This window comes from Pongo pygmaeus, chromosome 10 (assembly GCF_028885625.2).
Source record: "Pongo pygmaeus isolate AG05252 chromosome 10, NHGRI_mPonPyg2-v2.0_pri, whole genome shotgun sequence".
NCBI classification, from domain to species: Eukaryota; Metazoa; Chordata; class Mammalia; order Primates; family Hominidae; genus Pongo; species Pongo pygmaeus.
In genome coordinates this window covers 106,758,975-106,774,397 of record NC_072383.2, presented here as the reverse complement: position 1 = coordinate 106,774,397, position 15,423 = coordinate 106,758,975, and the positions used below count along the sequence as shown (strand labels likewise).

The 15,423-nt window shown below is 46.9% G+C and overlaps 1 protein-coding gene across 3 annotated transcripts in view; it reads right to left on the bottom strand.

Annotated features, from left to right (window-relative positions):
• The window catches only part of WSCD2 (WSC domain containing 2), a 124,337-nt gene that overhangs the window by 55,698 nt on the left and 53,216 nt on the right, over positions 1-15,423 (bottom strand). For all 3 annotated transcript variants that reach the window (XM_054444953.2, XM_054444951.2, XM_054444952.2), the window contains exon 2: positions 1,627-2,553. In XM_054444953.2, the coding sequence (XP_054300928.1) occupies positions 1,627-2,008 (382 nt within the window). In that variant the 5' untranslated portion in view covers positions 2,009-2,553. The remainder of the gene's footprint in view (positions 1-1,626; positions 2,554-15,423) is intronic.

Here is a 15,423-nt window from a genome sequence, read left to right as displayed (position 1 = left end):
GGGGTTATAAGATGAGGTTGCAGAGTTGGACTTTGGGAGGCGTCTGGAATTTGTCCTAAGCATTATGGGGAGCATATCTCAAGGTGTTGGCTGGCGAGGACTTTGGGGCTTTCAAAGGCCAGAATGGAGTTTGGAGTGGCTGGGGTGCAGCACTTCACACCTCACCTATACCTATAAGATGATCCCCCGGGAGATCCCAGGAGCACTTCCTGAGCACCTCTAAGCATCTACTCAGTGCTAGGCCTTCATGACCCTTGTCTCACTGAACTCTCAGGAGCATCCAGTAAAATCCCCATTTTACAGATTTCAAAACTGAGGCCAGAGAAGGTAAAACCATTTGCCTGGGCCACATGGCTGGTGGGGGTGGAGCTGGAATATGAATCCACATCCCCTGATCCATTCTACCACCTCCAACATCTCCTTTGCCTCCCTGTGAGCATTGGTTCTTGAAGAGGCAGAAGTCTAGGAAATTCCTGAGGGTAGAAAGATAGAGTCTTCTAGATGGTTCCCAGGCCAGGTGGGGGACAGGACTGGGGCAGGAGAATGTGTTCCAAGATGAATCCCCTCCATTAATCCTGCATCCTTCCATGGTAGGAGAAGGGTTTTTTTATGAGTTGAATCACAGTAGAACACAAAGGCTAATGAGGTTTTCCATCTGCCTTGATTGGTGGTTTATTCTCCCAAACCATCTGGCCCAGATTTCTGAAATGTCCATTTGTGTTAATCTTATTAATTGTAGGGGTTGTGGGTTCCTCCCTAGCATGCTGGTTGGATGGGTAGATGCCAGTGGACTCTAGGAGATAGCCTTAGAGAACTGAGCGTTCAGGCCAGATGAATCAGATTTAAACTCTGTTCCTGCTGCTGACCAGCTGTGCAGCTTTGAGCAAGTGTCTTCCCTTCTTCAAGCCTCAGTTTCCACATCTGTTAACTGGGCACAGGATCATAAGGGCCTTGTTTAAGCCCATGAAGTGTAGTGAAAATCAAATAAGGTAATGCGCTCATGAAGAAAAGCCTTTTTAGATTATAAATGGCCGAGAAAATGCAATGAAATCTATCCAGGGCAATGATTTCCCCTGAGATCCATCACCAAGGGACCCAGCAAGATGGACTGAGAGAGAGTCTGGTGGAGCAGAAGCTCTGCCACTTAGCTGTGTAATCTCGTGCTCTTGGTACCTCACTTTCCTCATCTTTAAAATGGGAATAAATAAAATCTATCACCTATAGTTGTGGTGATGTTTCTATATATGTCAAGTGCTTGGAAACAGTACTTGGTGCCTAGTAAGTACCCAATAAATGCTGACTGTTTTTATTTTCATGTATATTTAACAAGGACTATGAAAGGCTGCAGGGGAGAGTCAGACTTTGACCTCTGATAGATGTGGAGTTCAAATCCAAACTTGCCTGTTGACAAGCTGTGTGACCTTGGGCAAGCTGCTTCATCTCTCTGAGCTTCAATTTTCTCCTCTGTGCAATGGGGATGATAATGGCAGGCACTATCTATTTATAGCTACAACTTTATGACAGCTGGTTCCTATTAAACACTGAAAACTGACAGCTGTTATTATATTGTTAGTATCTCCTCCCTTCTCCCCAGCCCCTCAGTGTCCAGATGTTCCTTGATCTTACCTCGCTCTTCCTCCTTCTCCCGGACAACCCTCCCCTTGAGGGCTCGGCTCCAGGCTCCACCGTAGTCGCCAAGCTTGGCTCTCTCGTTCCCATCCTTGCCCTTGAACCAGGGTCCGTACCTGCGAGCGATGCTCGAAGCTTCACCTGTGTCCCGGAAACCTCTGCCCAGATGCATGTCGCCCAAGAAGGGCAGCTCAGCACCCTCAGCTGGACCTCCTGCAGCGACGGGGTTTGCCTGGTTCCCCGAGACAGCGGGCTGGCCCACAAAGCCAGAGTGAAGGAAGACAAGGCTCCCGGCAGTCAGGTAGAGTGCCAGGAAGGTAAAGAAGCGCACAGGTTTCCGGCGGAAGTACCGCTGGAATTTGAACCAGAGCTTGGCCATAGCAGGATCATTCCGGACTGGCTCTCTGGGGCTTGGCTGGGGTGCTTGGGAGGGGATGGAAGGGGCTTGGTTTCCCAAGTTTTCCTTAGGGATGGAACACTTGGGGGTCCTCAGTCTCACTCTTCCTGAAAAAGTGATCACCAAAGCCAGAAGGGAGGGCAAGTTCAAGGCTTGGCTGAGGCCATGAGAAAGGACTTACCAGCCCTCCCAAACTCAAGGTGAGCTTCTTTGGGCCAACAAAGGGGTTTTGAGTCTCAGAACACACATAAGTTGGTCCCATTCTCCTACATATTGTTCTTCACTTCAGAGTGTTCCGAAAGAACTGTGAGAATAGCAATTGGAGAAGGTTTCTGAGGGTTACCAGCAGCTGCAGTTCACTTCTTGCTCTTTCTCTGCTCCTCAGGCCAATGGATCTGGGTTATTTCACTGGGGGCCTTGTTTCTGGCCTCTTCCCCAGCTGAATACCAAGCTTGGCCTTTCTACCTCATGGGAACAGAAGCTGGTGGGCCTCCATCCAGTCAGGCATCAGGACTCAGGGATGCCTCCTGCAAAACAGCAGAGACACAGACATGAGAAGCCCCTTCACCAAAGCACAGAACCCACAGGGTTCTTGAGCATCCTACAGGGAAATGCAGAGGCCCGGAGAGGAGAGGAAACCACCAATGGCACGAAATGGCTTAAGAGCAGTGCTGGATAAAGAGCATCCCTGAGTCTTCTAGAACACTGCCTTTTTCTTGACACCAAACTGGGAATTGGGGGCCTGGATCCTAGTAGGCCCTAGTTTGGGGACAAACTTTGTCTTGGACAAGCACAGGTTCTCATGGGCCAGTGGTTTGCTTTGCTCCATACTTCCTATATATTTGTCAAATATACACTGATCCAAGGATTACCTTAAGTCTGAAAAGCACTTTCAAGGTCCTTGCTGAACTACCTGCTGAACCTGGGCAATTCTGAACCAGACCAGATTCATTCATTTTTTTTCCCCAACAAACAGTGAGACCTACTTTGTGTGAGGCACTGTCCTAGGTGCTGGAAATTAAGCTGTGAACGGCGGAGGCAAAATCCCCTCTTTCATAGAGCTCACATTGTAGTGGGAGAAATAAAATCCATAGCCCCTCTCCTCTATCCAAGGAAGAAAAGGAAACAGAAGGAAAGCAGGGTTCTTTAGCAGCATATTTGTCCATTCAGTGTTTATTGAGTGTCTACCATGTGCTCAGCTTTGTGCCCAGCCATCTACACTTGTTGTCTCTTTATTGCTCCCAACATTCCTGTGTGAGTTAACTATTTCCCTGCTTTACAGATGAGGAAATGGAGGTCACACAGCCGGTGAGTGATGGAGCTGGGATCTGAACCCAGGACAGTCCAAATTGCAAATCACAGCTCTTAACCAGTGCCTCTTTGATTCTGCCTCTTTCCCACATAGTCTGGACATCACTTGAGAATTCAGAGACAGCCCCTAGACAGTAGCCCATCCTTACAGCCTCCCAGTTACCAGCATGGCTCACCCTTTGTCAGGGTCTCCCAGGTGTGGGTCTGAGAAACAACTGATTCAAAATCACCTGAGAGCCTGGTGAATATAGATTCCTAACCTTTCCAACCAGAATGTCTGGTTGAGGGGGAAACCCACAGCTGTAACCAGGCGCTCTCAGATAATGGTAATGAGCACAGAGAGTTGAGAACCACAGCTTTATGAGTAAATGTTCAGGATCATCAGTCAAGAGGAAAAATAGAATGTAAATTAGAAAACAGAAAACCCCATTTAGGCAATGCTTTTTCATATTACCACCAGCAGGGGGCCCCATGACCATCTTAGCCAACGCCTGAGATTCCATAGTCAGTCAATGGAAGATATAAATTGTAACATACTCTCCTAATCCAGACAGTAGTGTGGACGTTTAACTGTGGTTTAAGGTAGAGTCCGCCATCCTATTTATTCAAGAACTAAGTACTGAGCACATACTATGCACCAGTCACCCTCGTAGGCACTTGGAATAAATAAGTGAACAAAACAGACAAAAATCCATGCCTTTGTAAAGTCAAACTATCCGTCCATCTATCCATCCGTCTGTCATCCAGCAGTCCACCTACCCATCCAGTCATTAAGCCAACCATCTCTCCATCCACCCATCCATCCATCCAACCATTAATCTGTCTGTCATCCAGCATCCACCCACCCATCCATTCATTAACCCATCCATCCATCCATCCATCCATTCATCCATCCATCCATCCATCCATCCATCCATCCATCCATCCATCCATCCATCCATTTGCCTTCCAGCAGTTCACCTACCCATCTATTCATTGAGCCATCCATCCACCTACCATTAATCTGTTCATTAATCTGTCCAACTATACATCCATTCATCTATCCATCTGAACTATAGCAGCCCATCCATCCATCCAACTCTCCACCCGTCAGGTCATCCACTCATTCTTCCATTTATTTAAAAACATATGCTGATTGCCTACTATGTGTGTGTTTGAGATGCAGGAGTAAATAATTCACAGTCCCTGCTTTCAGAGAATTCAGAGTCAACTGAGGGAGAAAGCAATGTAAACAATCACTGTGCTGGACAGACTGATAAATCCCATAGTAGATGTGTGTACAAGATACAGCAATCAATATTATAGTTAATGTTTATTGAACAGTTAATACATGCCAGACATTCTTCTACACTTATACATACTCTCATTTAAACAATTCTATGAGGGAGACCTGTATCTATTTTCACACAAGAGGGGAATGAGTATCAGAGAGATTAGGTAACTTGTTCAGGGTCACAGAGCTAGTAAGTGGCAGCAGGATGGTAAACCCAATGCCACCTGATTTCAAAGACTATATTCCTAACCGTATGTCTATTCTGGTCTTGTAACTCTTTGAGGATCTCATGACAACTATAGATATATGCCCAGAAAAAAAAAAAAAAGCCCTTGCACCTAAGCTCCCAGAATTTGGCTTAAAATATCAGGGTGGGGTTTGGACCCTGGGTTGAGAAGCCATGGAATGTGGCAGCCCAGGGAAGGGAGGGTCTGCAACTGCCTGGGGGGACCATAGAGGGCTTCCCCAGGGAGGAGTCTTTGAGCCAGCAGGTCTTGCAAAAGGAGTCAAAATTCTCTGGGTGAAGGAACAACAGAAGGTTAGCCCAGGGAAGAGGAACAGCCCACATAAGGGTGCATCACTGAGGGGGAAGAAACAAAGGAGCTTGGGGGACTGTGGGCTGGGAACACAGCCAAGCAGTGGGCAGGAGCCAGATCATGGGAAGCCTTGGATGCCAAGCTCAGGAGTTGGGACTGTGTCCTAAAAACGCGTATGAGAATCCATCGAGGTTTCATGGTCGTGCCAACACATGTGCCAGGTGTTTCTGCAGCTGGGCTGGGATGAGAAAAAGCCAGCAGTCCTTGTGGGATTGGCAAGGGGACACCAGCCCTTCCAGAGGCACTCAGGCAAGAACAGAGGTGGACTCCACAGGCAAACAGACCTGGGTTCAAATCCTGCCTCTTCCATTCCCCCAGGTGAGTGACTGGGGCAAGACATCCCTTCTAAGCAAGACTCAGTTTCCTTACCTGTAAAGTGGCCTAAAGGATCTTGACTTCTCCCCTAAAAAGTATGTTGCTGGAAGGACTGAATTAAACATTGTAGGAGGAATACCTGATGCATAGGAGATGCTCAAGATAAGCCCCACCCCCGCCCCCTCTAGGGCACATGTGAGACACTTGAAAGTCATTTGCCACCTCAGCACATTTGCTGTCGTGAAGACAGCAAAATTTTCAGCTGTAGTGTTCCCTGTGGCTTTCTACCTCTCTGAGGATATTTCTGGGTCTAGTCCTTTTTCATTGTTCCCTCTTTGTTCTTTCATATTCCAACACATCTCTTCTCTAAGTGGGTGCCAAATGGGCTTTAAGAGGATAATGAGCTTGTTAGGGGCTGGCAGGGAACAGAAAGAGACTGAGGCATGGGTGATGTGGAAAATGAAGGAGATCTGCCAGAGGGATGTGGACCGTGTGGAGAGGGGCTGTGTCCACCCCCAACTTTCAGAGCTCCCTTTCCTCCTGGGGAGGGAAGTGCTGACCTGAGCCATCCCACAGCATCCTGCCAGTGCTAGGAGGAGGCGGGGGCTCACCCAGAGGAAGAACCCCCTGGAATCTGAGCCCCATGGAGGTGATAAGGCTATTTGGTACGTACGAGAGTCCCAAGAAACACTGGTAGAGAAAAATGAGTAAAAAGAGTCAGGTTTATCCCCCCAGGGCTTAAACCTACAACCATGGCTTCACACACGGGCCAAAACACTCAGGTGACAGCGACAGCCTTGGAGAACTGTAAATCCAGGGCTCTGTGGAGGCAGCATCTTGTGTTACTCAGCACTGGGTGGTTCTGGGGTTCAGGGGCTCCAGGATTCAGCTGAGCCAAAGCCCCATGTCCTCAAAGGTATCCCAGATTCTCCTGCCTCCCACATCCATCTGTCATTCTCTCTCTCCTGCCTCTCTCTCCGTCTCTGTCTTTCCAAGTCTCTCTCTAGTCTATCTGTCATTGTCTCTCTGCTACCCCTCTCCAGAGAGAAATTCTGCCTCAAAGGGAATGGGGAAATGAAACTAACTGCATTTGCTGAATACCTACTATAGGCTGGATACTGTGTTTGAAGGTTTTACAAATATGTTCTCCCATACTCCTCCCTCTGGGATAGCTGCAAGGCAAGGTGTAATGTTTCTTCCCAATCCACAGATAATGTGTCTACAATCCTGGGTGAGACAGGGGCTGTTGGCCTTCAGCAAGCCACTTCTCTCTGTCTCTATTTGTTCATAGCATGTTGAGGATCATAATTGTATTAATATCCCCTCCTGTCATTCACTTACAGGTGTGAGGTCCAGACAGGGGACTTCATCTCTCTGAGCTGCCATCTTCTCTCTATAAAGTTAAGTCAACCATAGAATGCCCCTCCCAGAGATGTGGGGAGGATTCGATGAGACAATCCACAGGGCTGGCTATCATGACTTCATCCCCCTTTATTTTACGTGACACCTCTCTAAGCCTCAGTTTCCCCATCTGTTAAATGTGGTGGACGACCTCTACTCTGCCTCCTTCCCAGGGCTGGCATGAGTTTCCACGGGGAGGAGGCTGAGAGGCCCCCTTTGTGGGAGTGGCAGCATTCGGTTACTGCAGTTCATGTTTCCAGCAGGAGCCTCAAAGTGTCTAAACAAAGCCTATTTTTAGCACCAGAATGAGGCTCTGGTGTTGAGCTGCCAACTTGAAGATGGGCGGGGAAGAGCTGCATGCAGGGGAAAGAAAAACAGAGGCATAGCCTGCCCTGTGGTTCCTTACCTTCTCTGGGAGTAAAAGTGTGCCTCCCCCTTCCAGGTTCTAGAGGCTAGGGTAGGTCAGAATGGAAGCCTGTGAGGCTGGGTAGGGGGCTGACTTCCTCTCCACAATCCCCAGCACCTGACTCGGAGGGGCAGAGGCAGTTCGGAGGGACTGGGCAGGCCCAGAGACCAACTGACCCCCAGACCACCCAAGCTTCACCAAGAAATAGCTATCAAGAAATCAGGTTCATGAAGGTTTGATTTCTTAAGAGTTCTGGGTAGGAGACCCACCTGGGAAGTTTCCAAGAAACTGGGGAGCCCAGGTAAAATTTCAGTCTTGTTCTAATAATAAAAATATCAGAAGTCACTGGTGTTTGTTGAGCACTTACTATGTGCCAGTCATCTTATTCCCATTGTGCCTTTTAATCCCCACTATCATTCTTTGAGGTGGTCATTAACTTCTTTGAACATCAGTTTCTCCATCTACAGAGTGATGATGTAATATAATTTATCTCTTAGGGTTAGCATGAGAACTAAATAAGTCAATATATACAAATGTACCATATTTATATATATTAGGTGCAAATGCTACATCTTATAATAATTTCTGGAGAATACATGTGGTTTTGCCTGTTCAATTCCCCTTCATTCTGATACAAGGACTCCATTTTCCTTCATGGAATTCCACCCTCATTAATTCTCAGCTCATGGGGCTTGGATAGAATGGATTCCTCTTGCCAGTTGCTGCAGACATTCCCATACTTCCCTCCTGATGCATGTATATAAGAATTAATGTAGTGCATATATACCTAGGAGTGAAAGCACTAGTTTTTGTTTTTGTATGAGCATCTTATGATTATCCTAAAAGATGCCAGTTTTTTTCCAAGGTTGCTGTAGTCACAACTTCCCCAGTACAGTTTGAGCATTCCTGCTGCTCCAAATCCACACCAACACTTAATGTTGTCAGTCCTTTTCTTTTTGGTCAGTTTGGTAGATCTGTAACAGATGCTGTATGTGCCCCACCCACAGAGTTAAATTCTGAATGTTCATCTGGTTGTCTGAGGGGTTTGTCCAGCACCTTGAATGGTTTTTGTGCTTGTGTGGTTGGCAGGCAAGACATGCTAGAATATTAACATTTGGAAGCAACTGCAAAAAATGACTGATGGGAGTTGGTGTATAAATGCCCCAGCTCCCTTGCTCCTCAGGTGGAATAACTCTGAAGTGTGTATTTCTCCAGTGGGACTTAGCCTCAACCACCCTCTGTAATAGATGACTCAATAATACACCCTTTATTGATTTCTTCCCTTCCCTGTCTCACTTCCCTGCTCAGGGAAGGACAGGAGTAAGTGTGCTCTTTATTTCCTAAATGAACTACTTATCAGTGGTATTTATTTCTTGGAATAGTTGATTCCTTAGAATAGGAATCAATATGGTTGATTCATATCATATCAGTGGTTTTTCAACCTTTTCCTTATCATTAGACATGTAAAATATTTCCAGTCTTCCCTCTTTTATAAATAAGTAATGCTATGATAAACATCCTGTATGTAAATCTTTATACAGATCCCCGGAAAGTAATATAGGACCTTTCAACAATGATGAGACATCAGCATATTATACCCACTTTATAGATGAGAAAGCTAAGGTTCACAGAGATTAAGTAACTTGCCCAGGCACACAAAAAGTGGAGCAGGAATTCAAGTGCAAAACTGAGCCTCAGTGTCATGATGCCATGGCGGACACTATGCAGACCAGCAAGGCAGCTATTCCCTGTCTTAACCACTAATCCCTCAGTTGAATCCAAGCCTTGATGAAAGGAACCTTTCTGAGCCTGAAGATATGGATGGCCATGCCTCAAACACTTCTCCAGGTAGATAACCCCCAATTCCTTTAATCAAAGTTCTTTCTCACCCTTCTTGGTAGTGGACCAGCCATTTGGCAAGTTAAAGACTTAATGAAACAGCCTGAGAAGAAATGCCATTATAAATGCCAAATCCTATCACTCATTGTCTTAGGAATCCAGGATTTTACTAACCCAACTAACCCTAGGGAAGGCTTTTGCACCCCATACAGTGGGTGGATCCTCTCTGGGACACACCCTTTCATTCATTGGTGTGCTGTAGTTTAATGATTCCATCGTGCTCATGATGGACATATTGTGGTTCTGCAGATCTTCAATGCAACAATTCTGCAGAATCTTTGACACAACAATCCCACTTTTTTGACCAGGAAACATGTACACACCAGGAATGCTTCACCAGGTTCCTAGGCACACCCGTATGTTGCCCCCTACACTTGCTCACCCCACCTCCAGAAAGAATCCCCTGGGTCCCCACACTTCCCTCTGTTCCCAGGAAGGAAACTCACTCAGCACTACCCTGTGCTCACAGCCTGCCAACCATGTCCATTTTCATTTATCTTCCCCAAAACTCAAGAAAATAAATGAGAAGGCAAAGTGCCATTAGCTTAATGGCCTTTAACACCCAGCCATCTGCCATGATGTAATTAAATAAAAAAATCAGAGGGAGCATATGGTGTCCATTATAAATAAATATTAAAATTTTGTTTCTCTGGGTAATGACTCTAGTGCCTCTTGCTCCATGGGCAATCTTTACAGCCATCTTCGCTTGTTGCAGGGAGTCAGGCTGGGCCACTGTGGACAGGAATGGCCACGGAGAGGAAACGTGGAAAGGGGTCAGGGCCAGAGTCACACACTCCTGCATCTGAACCTGCCTCAGGGCTGTGGTGGCTGTGTGATCTTCAGCAAGGGGCCTCTCTGTGACTCAGTTTTCTCACCTTCAAAATAGGGCCAATCCACCCTGCCTCATTGGAAAGGTAGGAGGGTTAAATGAGCTACTGTTTTAAAAATATATAGCACCCTAATAATAATGTGGGCTAGTATTTATTGAGCACCAACTATGTGACAGACACTGTCTAGAGAGTAACTTGTAATCCTTACAACAACCCTATAAGAAAGGTTCCACTTGTTAGCCCCATTTTACAGATGAGGAAATCAGAGAAGTTAAGTCATCTGTGCAGCGTCACACAGCTAGCAAGTGGTGGAACAAGCTTCGAGCCCAGGGAGTCTGGCTCTGGGGCCTGCACTCTTAACCGTATGCTAAACCTGTCATGACAGTTTCTTAATAGGTAGTCATTCTCTGCCACAACTTTGGCCAACTAAACAAAGCATTTACCTCTTCTCATGACAATACCCTTTGCCCAGACTTCAGAAAAAGATAAAGGTTCAATGAGTTGGTGCAATGATTGGTGACTACCTAAGGTAGGTGTGGAGGACACATTTTGAGGAATCTGTGTAGTGTGTGACACCCACCCCTTGCTTACAGAGGCAGACCCCAGGGGCTGTGTTTGCAGCATATTACCCTTCCCACTGGCATTGCTGGTGGATAATAGGTAGGCTCAGATCTAAAACTGGTCAATCCATTCTTGGCCCCAGAAATATGGAGTTGGGATTTGAGACATTCACATCTTTGCCGATCACTTAGACTACGGACCTGTAGCCTCAGGAGCTGTCACCAGATGCCCAAAGAAAGAGCAAAAGTTAAGTCTGCAAAGAGAAGAAGGAGAAGAAAGTAGCTGAGCAGAGAAGAGACACTGAACCGAGACAAAGAAGAGACAAAGGATCCGAGAAAGACTTGGGTCCTTGATCTCGTAGAACCAAGCCTTCCAGGGTTATAGACAGCACTGAATGAGAAAACTTTTCATTTGTCTCTTCTTACCATAGTGCTAGGTACACCAAAAGGGCTCAATAAGCTACAGTTAGTCTTCAAAGGGCAACTCATAAAACAAAACATACTCTTACCATACGATCCAGCAATCATGCTCATGGGAATTTACCCAAAGGAGTATGTACATCCAGACAGTGGAGTATTATTCAGGGCTAAAAGACATGGAGGAAACTTAAATGCATATTATCAAGTGAAAGAAGCCAATCTGAAAAAGCTACACACTGTACAATTCCAATGATATATTCTGGAAAAGGCAAAACTATGGAGATAGTAAAAAGATCAGTGGTTGCTGAGGGCTAGAGGGAGGGTGAGTAGGTAGAGTATAGGATTTTTAGGACAGTGAAACTGCTCCGTATGATACTATAATGGTGGACACATGTCATTATACATTTGTCCAAACCTACAGAAAGTATAACATCAAGAGTGAGCCCTAATGGACACTGCAGACTTGGGTGATAATGATGTGTCAGTGTAGGTTCATCGACTGTAACAAATGGACCACTCTGGTGTGGGATGTTAATGGATGGGGAGGCTGTTGGAGGAGGGTCTAGGGTTATATAGGAACTTTCTGTACTTGCCGCTCAATTTTGCTATGAACCTAAAATGGCTTTTTAAAAGTCTTTAAAAAGGGGGGACAATAATTTATTTGAAAAGGCAGAGACCCACTGAGGTACATGTCAACGAAATATCCAAACTGTGGGCTCTGGGGAAGAGGCCATGTTTCAGGAAGGGTCAGGAGGTTGGAGAGAGATGAAGGGGTGAACTGACAGTCTCCCTTGTACAGTGGTTTGATGAAAGGGACCCAAGGCGCAGGTCACCCAGTCCACTGGCCAACCCATGAGGCAGCTGGCAGCCCTTCTCCAAGTGCAGATCACTTTCTTCCCCAAGAGGGACTTCTGAAGGGACTTCTAAATCCCTATCATTAAGCCATCTGGAGTCATCCTTCTCCTCCAGGAGCTGCTGTGTCTTGGGTCAATTAGTGCACATTTGCATAGAGTTCCTTAATAGGCTGCTAATTGTCTGGGGGAGATAATGGACGGTTGTGCTGGTTCTGGGCAGAGTGTTTACCCAAGAGGCAGACCTACAGGGAATGGCAGAGAACAGGGAGGAAGGCAGGAGGGAGGAGATAGGATGGACTAGGATAGGATGAAAGGGAATGGCATAGAGTAAGCTATCATTGACTCACACGCAGTAAGGAGAAATGTTATTTTGTGAACCTTTGCCTCGGTTGTGTGTGCGCATCACCATGTCAAATGCATTTCTCACTGTGGGGTCACTGAAGTAATTGGAAAGTCCTCGCAATGGAGAATAGGAGGAAGCTGTGTGTGGTAGGGTGGTTCCCAAAGGCCCCTCTCAGAAGGCATTTGAGTTGAGATCTGCAAAATGACAAGGAAACAGTCATGGGAGGATCTGGGGCAAGAGTGTCCCAGGCAGCGGGAGACACCAGGCAGAGACTGGGAGGTGGAAAAGGGTCAGTGGGGGTCCATCCCACAAGGGCCTAGAGTTTCTGCTCAGGACTGTTCTTGAACTGCAGTGTGACCGGAGCCCGTTTCCTAAATAATACATTGAGGACATTCCTGTCCCAGTGGGATGTGATCACTTCTCAGAGGCTGAGTTGAAAAATGCTTGTTGATTGCTGGAGCTTAGAAAGGGCCAAGGTCCAGGTGCTTGGCAAGGCTTGTGGGAGGATTTAGAATTTCTTTCTGGCTGGTGCTTAGGGGAATGCAGCCCTCAAAGCCTAAAATATTTACCTTCTAGCCTTTTACAGAAAGTATTTGCTGACCCTTAATTTTCATCAGCAATAGAAGCTGATATAGAGTTTATGGGGGAAGGGGCCTAGGACCACTGAAAGAGTTCACCCTGTCCCTCTTCAGAGCTCAAAGGCCACTCTCAGGTCACTCAGCTTCTTCCTTACAGCAAGTGACAGAGCTACAAGAAAGCCTGGAGATCCAACACCTAGCGAAACAGCTTTCCTTTACATAAGGGGAAACTGAGGCTCTGAGAAACTTGAATGAAATAACCTCTGTCCATATAAAATGTCTCACATAGACCTGGACCCAAGTAAGTGCTCAATACTTTTTAGCTATTACCAAGATTATGATTATGATACTATAGAATCCTAGAGTTCAAAGGGCCGTTAGACACCAGCTAGTTCAAGTCTGATGTTTTACAGATGAGGAACCTGGGGGCTCAGAGAGGCTTGAGGAGTGGTCCAGAGTCACACAGCCAGGCCAGGGCTGAGCTGGTTCCTGCCCTGCAGGTTTCTTCTCAGAGCACACGCTGCTCCCTGGCAGCCCCCAGCGCTCCCAGCCACAAACACGAGCAAATTGCCATTTGCTGGTTCCACACTGACCACGGTGGATTGAACTCTAATTTAGGAACGGTGACAGCACCTATTAGCAACCCTTCCCCAGGGAGGAATTTTCCACCAGGAGTGAAAAATAACTGCCGTCCCCACCCCCAAATCACCCAAGCCCAATCTTTCTGTCCAAGCCAGTGTGTGTGTGTTTGGGGGGTGGTGGTGGAGAGGTGGTCTCTGTGCTCCCCAGCCCACCTCTACAGGTTCAAATTCTCTTCCCCTGCCCCAGAGAACCTTGTGCCCTTGGAGGGGTTGCCAGCACCTACCACTGGCTCTGAGCAGGACTGAGAGGTGGGCTCACAGCCATCAAAGCAGGAGGGAGGACTCTTCATAACCTCCAGGTCAGCTTCCTCACAGACATATGGGGTAACTGAGGCCTAAAGGGGAGGTGGAGGGTGACTCTACCCAGACCCAGTTTTCCTGCATCCCAGCCTTCAGCCTTGGCACCCTCCTGAGAAAGAAGAAAAATGGATAAACACCTTTTGTTGCACAACTACTATGTGCCAGGCCCTTCCATGTACCCTGTGCCATTGCCTCTCCCCAGGGGCTCTGCTTGGTAGGTTGGGTTTAATCTCACTTTACAGATGAGACAACCAAGGCCTGGAGAGGTCAGTCAACTTGCCAAAGGGCAGAGCTGGTGAGTGGCGGAACAAGACTCAACCCAGGCCTGTCTGACTCCAGACCCTTAATCCTAACCTCTGTGTGACATTGTTTTCTGTGGAAGTGCCACCCTCTGACCTCTGACCTCGGGGCCTCCTCTCTGTGGGGCAAGTGGGGTGATTCGGAGGCTTTCTGTACAAGAGAGCCTTTCTCCTCTGAATGCTCAGAGCCTGCACAGAAGGCACAGGGGTTCCCAAGCCTTCAGTGGCCCAAGGAGTTCTGCTGGCATCCAACAGAGAGATGTCCCCTCATATGCAAGCAACAAGTGCCAGAAACTGACTGACCATTCCATCCATGAAGACATCACGTGGACACCATCGTACCACAGAGAAGGTGCCAGGAGGCCACACACTGTACAGAGACTCACGCATGCTGAACATGTGCAGAGCCCCATGGCTGTCATCCCCCTCACCCCCAGCACATACACAGAGTTAACCAGCCCTATCAGCCCATACCCATTTATAACACATGGTGAGAATCCTTATTCCCACTTCATGAGTGAGAAACAGCAGACACCATGGGACCTGCCTGAGATACGTGGTTAGTCTTGGAGCCTGAGATACATGGTTAGTCTTGGAGCTAAAACTAGAAACTGGATCTTCTCATTTTGACCAAAGGTGGTTTCTTCATCCCCTGGGATTGTCAAAAGAATAAAGAAACACATGTCTTGAAAAGTCACGACCAGAGTTTCTCATCATCAGTGACACTGACACTTTGGACTGGATAATTTGTTGGAGAGAGCTGTTCTGTGCATTGTAGGGTGGTTGACAGCATCCCTGGCCTGCACCTAATAGAAGAGAGAACCAGAACACTGCCTGTGGACCCATCTGAATCCAGGCTTACAAAGTTTTGGTGCCAGATTCTAGAGCTCCTTTCTAAGATTTTTATCCTAGCTCTCCATCATAAGATCCTATTGTGAGGTTCCACGCTAGGATCCCCAACTTCTAGCACTCTATGCTGGGATACTAGGGTCAGTTCTGTGCAAGGAAAAAAAAAACTATATTAAAAGGAGGAAAAAGTTCTGCTGGAAGCTGAGTCAGGCAAGAAACTGCCTCTCCTTTTGTTCCTAAGCAGATAGCTACAGATAAAAGGTGAAATATCTCCACAGGTAGCTACTTGATGTTCACCTTATCTTATGTAAAGTGCTGATTTACTGAGTGGGAGACAAATAACATAATTGACTACTCCTCTACCTGCTCCTTTTCTCTTGCAGCCTGTGGGTTTAGTAACGTGACCATACCCTCTTTCCCCTCCAGCTTGCTTTTCTCCTTTAAATACTGAAGCCCTCAAAGTCATCTCTGGAGAAATGCACAGACCTCTCTCCTGGGCATGTCCTTAACCTTGGCAAAATG